The following is a 1,088-nucleotide window of genomic DNA, read 5'->3' as shown; positions in this document are numbered from 1 at the left end:
TACCTGGGCCAGAGCGCGGCCGAGGCCCAGACCTGCCCCCCCTGGTACCTGCGGCCCCCCAAAAGTGGGGAGGGGGCTCGGGAGGTGCAGGGGGGGCGCAAAGCCCTCCTGGACCCTCTCCAGGACATGAGGAAGGGGCTGCGCCGAGCCCCCAGCCCCGAAAAACCCCCCCGGGCGCAGCCACGGAGCCCCCCCAGAGCCCCCCCGGAAAGGGCTGGGGGAAACGGGTGAGTTCATTACAGCTTAATTAATTAATTAGCCTCGGTTTGCATTGGTTGGTGCTGCCCTGAAAATCCTACCCCTCGTTAATCCTCCTGCTCTTAATTAATTAACTCGTTAATTATTTGTTCATTCATTAAGCTTCACTGTCGCCCCACGAGATCTCCCGTAAAGGGTTGAGCCTCCCAAAATTGGGGTTTGACCCCTCAAAATTGGGGTTTTACTCATTAAAAATTGAGATTTAACTCATTAAAAACTGAGATTTAACATGTTAAAAATTGGGATTTAAGTCATTAAAAAAAATTGGGATTTAAGTCATTAAAAAAATTGGGATTTAAGTCATTAAAAATTGGGATTTAAGTCATTAAAAACTGAGATTTAACTCATTAAAAACTGAGATTTAACTCATTAAAAACTGAGATTTAAGTCATTAAAAATTGGGATTTAGCTCATTAAAAATTGGGATTTAACTCATTAAAAACTGAGATTTAACTCATTAAAAACTGGGATTTAACTCATTAAAAACTGGGATTTAACTCATTAAAAACTGAGATATAACGTGTTAAAAATTGGTATTTAACTCATCCAAAATTGGGATTTAAGTCATTAAATTAATTACCCCTTTATCACTTCTTAATTACTCCTAATTACTCTTTAATTACCCTTAATTAACTCCTAACCACCCCTTAAATTGACCCTTTAATCACCCCATCGTTACCTAATTACCCCATTAATTATTATCCGCATCCCCCTCCCCCCAACGGCCCCTCCCCCCTGGTTAATTAGCGCTAATTAGCGTTAATTGTCCCTGCAGGCTGGAGGAGCTGCGGCGGCAGCGTTTGGCCCGCGAGGCCGCCGAGGCCGCCCGG

The 1,088-nt window shown here is 44.1% G+C and overlaps 1 protein-coding gene across 1 annotated transcript in view; it reads left to right on the top strand.

Annotated features, from left to right (window-relative positions):
* LENG1 (leukocyte receptor cluster member 1) overlaps window positions 1-1,082 on the top strand; it is a gene marked incomplete at its 3' end in the record, with an annotated part of 3,834 nt that extends 2,752 nt beyond the window's left edge. Inside the window, exons 2-3 of the mRNA XM_015616814.2 lie at window positions 3-227; window positions 1,034-1,082. Coding sequence (XP_015472300.1) covers window positions 3-227; window positions 1,034-1,082 — 274 coding nt within the window. The remainder of the gene's footprint in view (window positions 1-2; window positions 228-1,033) is intronic.
* Between the last annotated feature and the right edge of the window lie 6 nt (window positions 1,083-1,088).

This window comes from Parus major, unplaced genomic scaffold, assembly GCF_001522545.3.
Source record: "Parus major isolate Abel unplaced genomic scaffold, Parus_major1.1 Scaffold817, whole genome shotgun sequence".
NCBI classification, from domain to species: Eukaryota; Metazoa; Chordata; class Aves; order Passeriformes; family Paridae; genus Parus; species Parus major.
The sequence above is the reverse complement of the archived record's forward strand: the minus strand, read 5'-3'. Positions and strand labels throughout refer to the sequence as shown.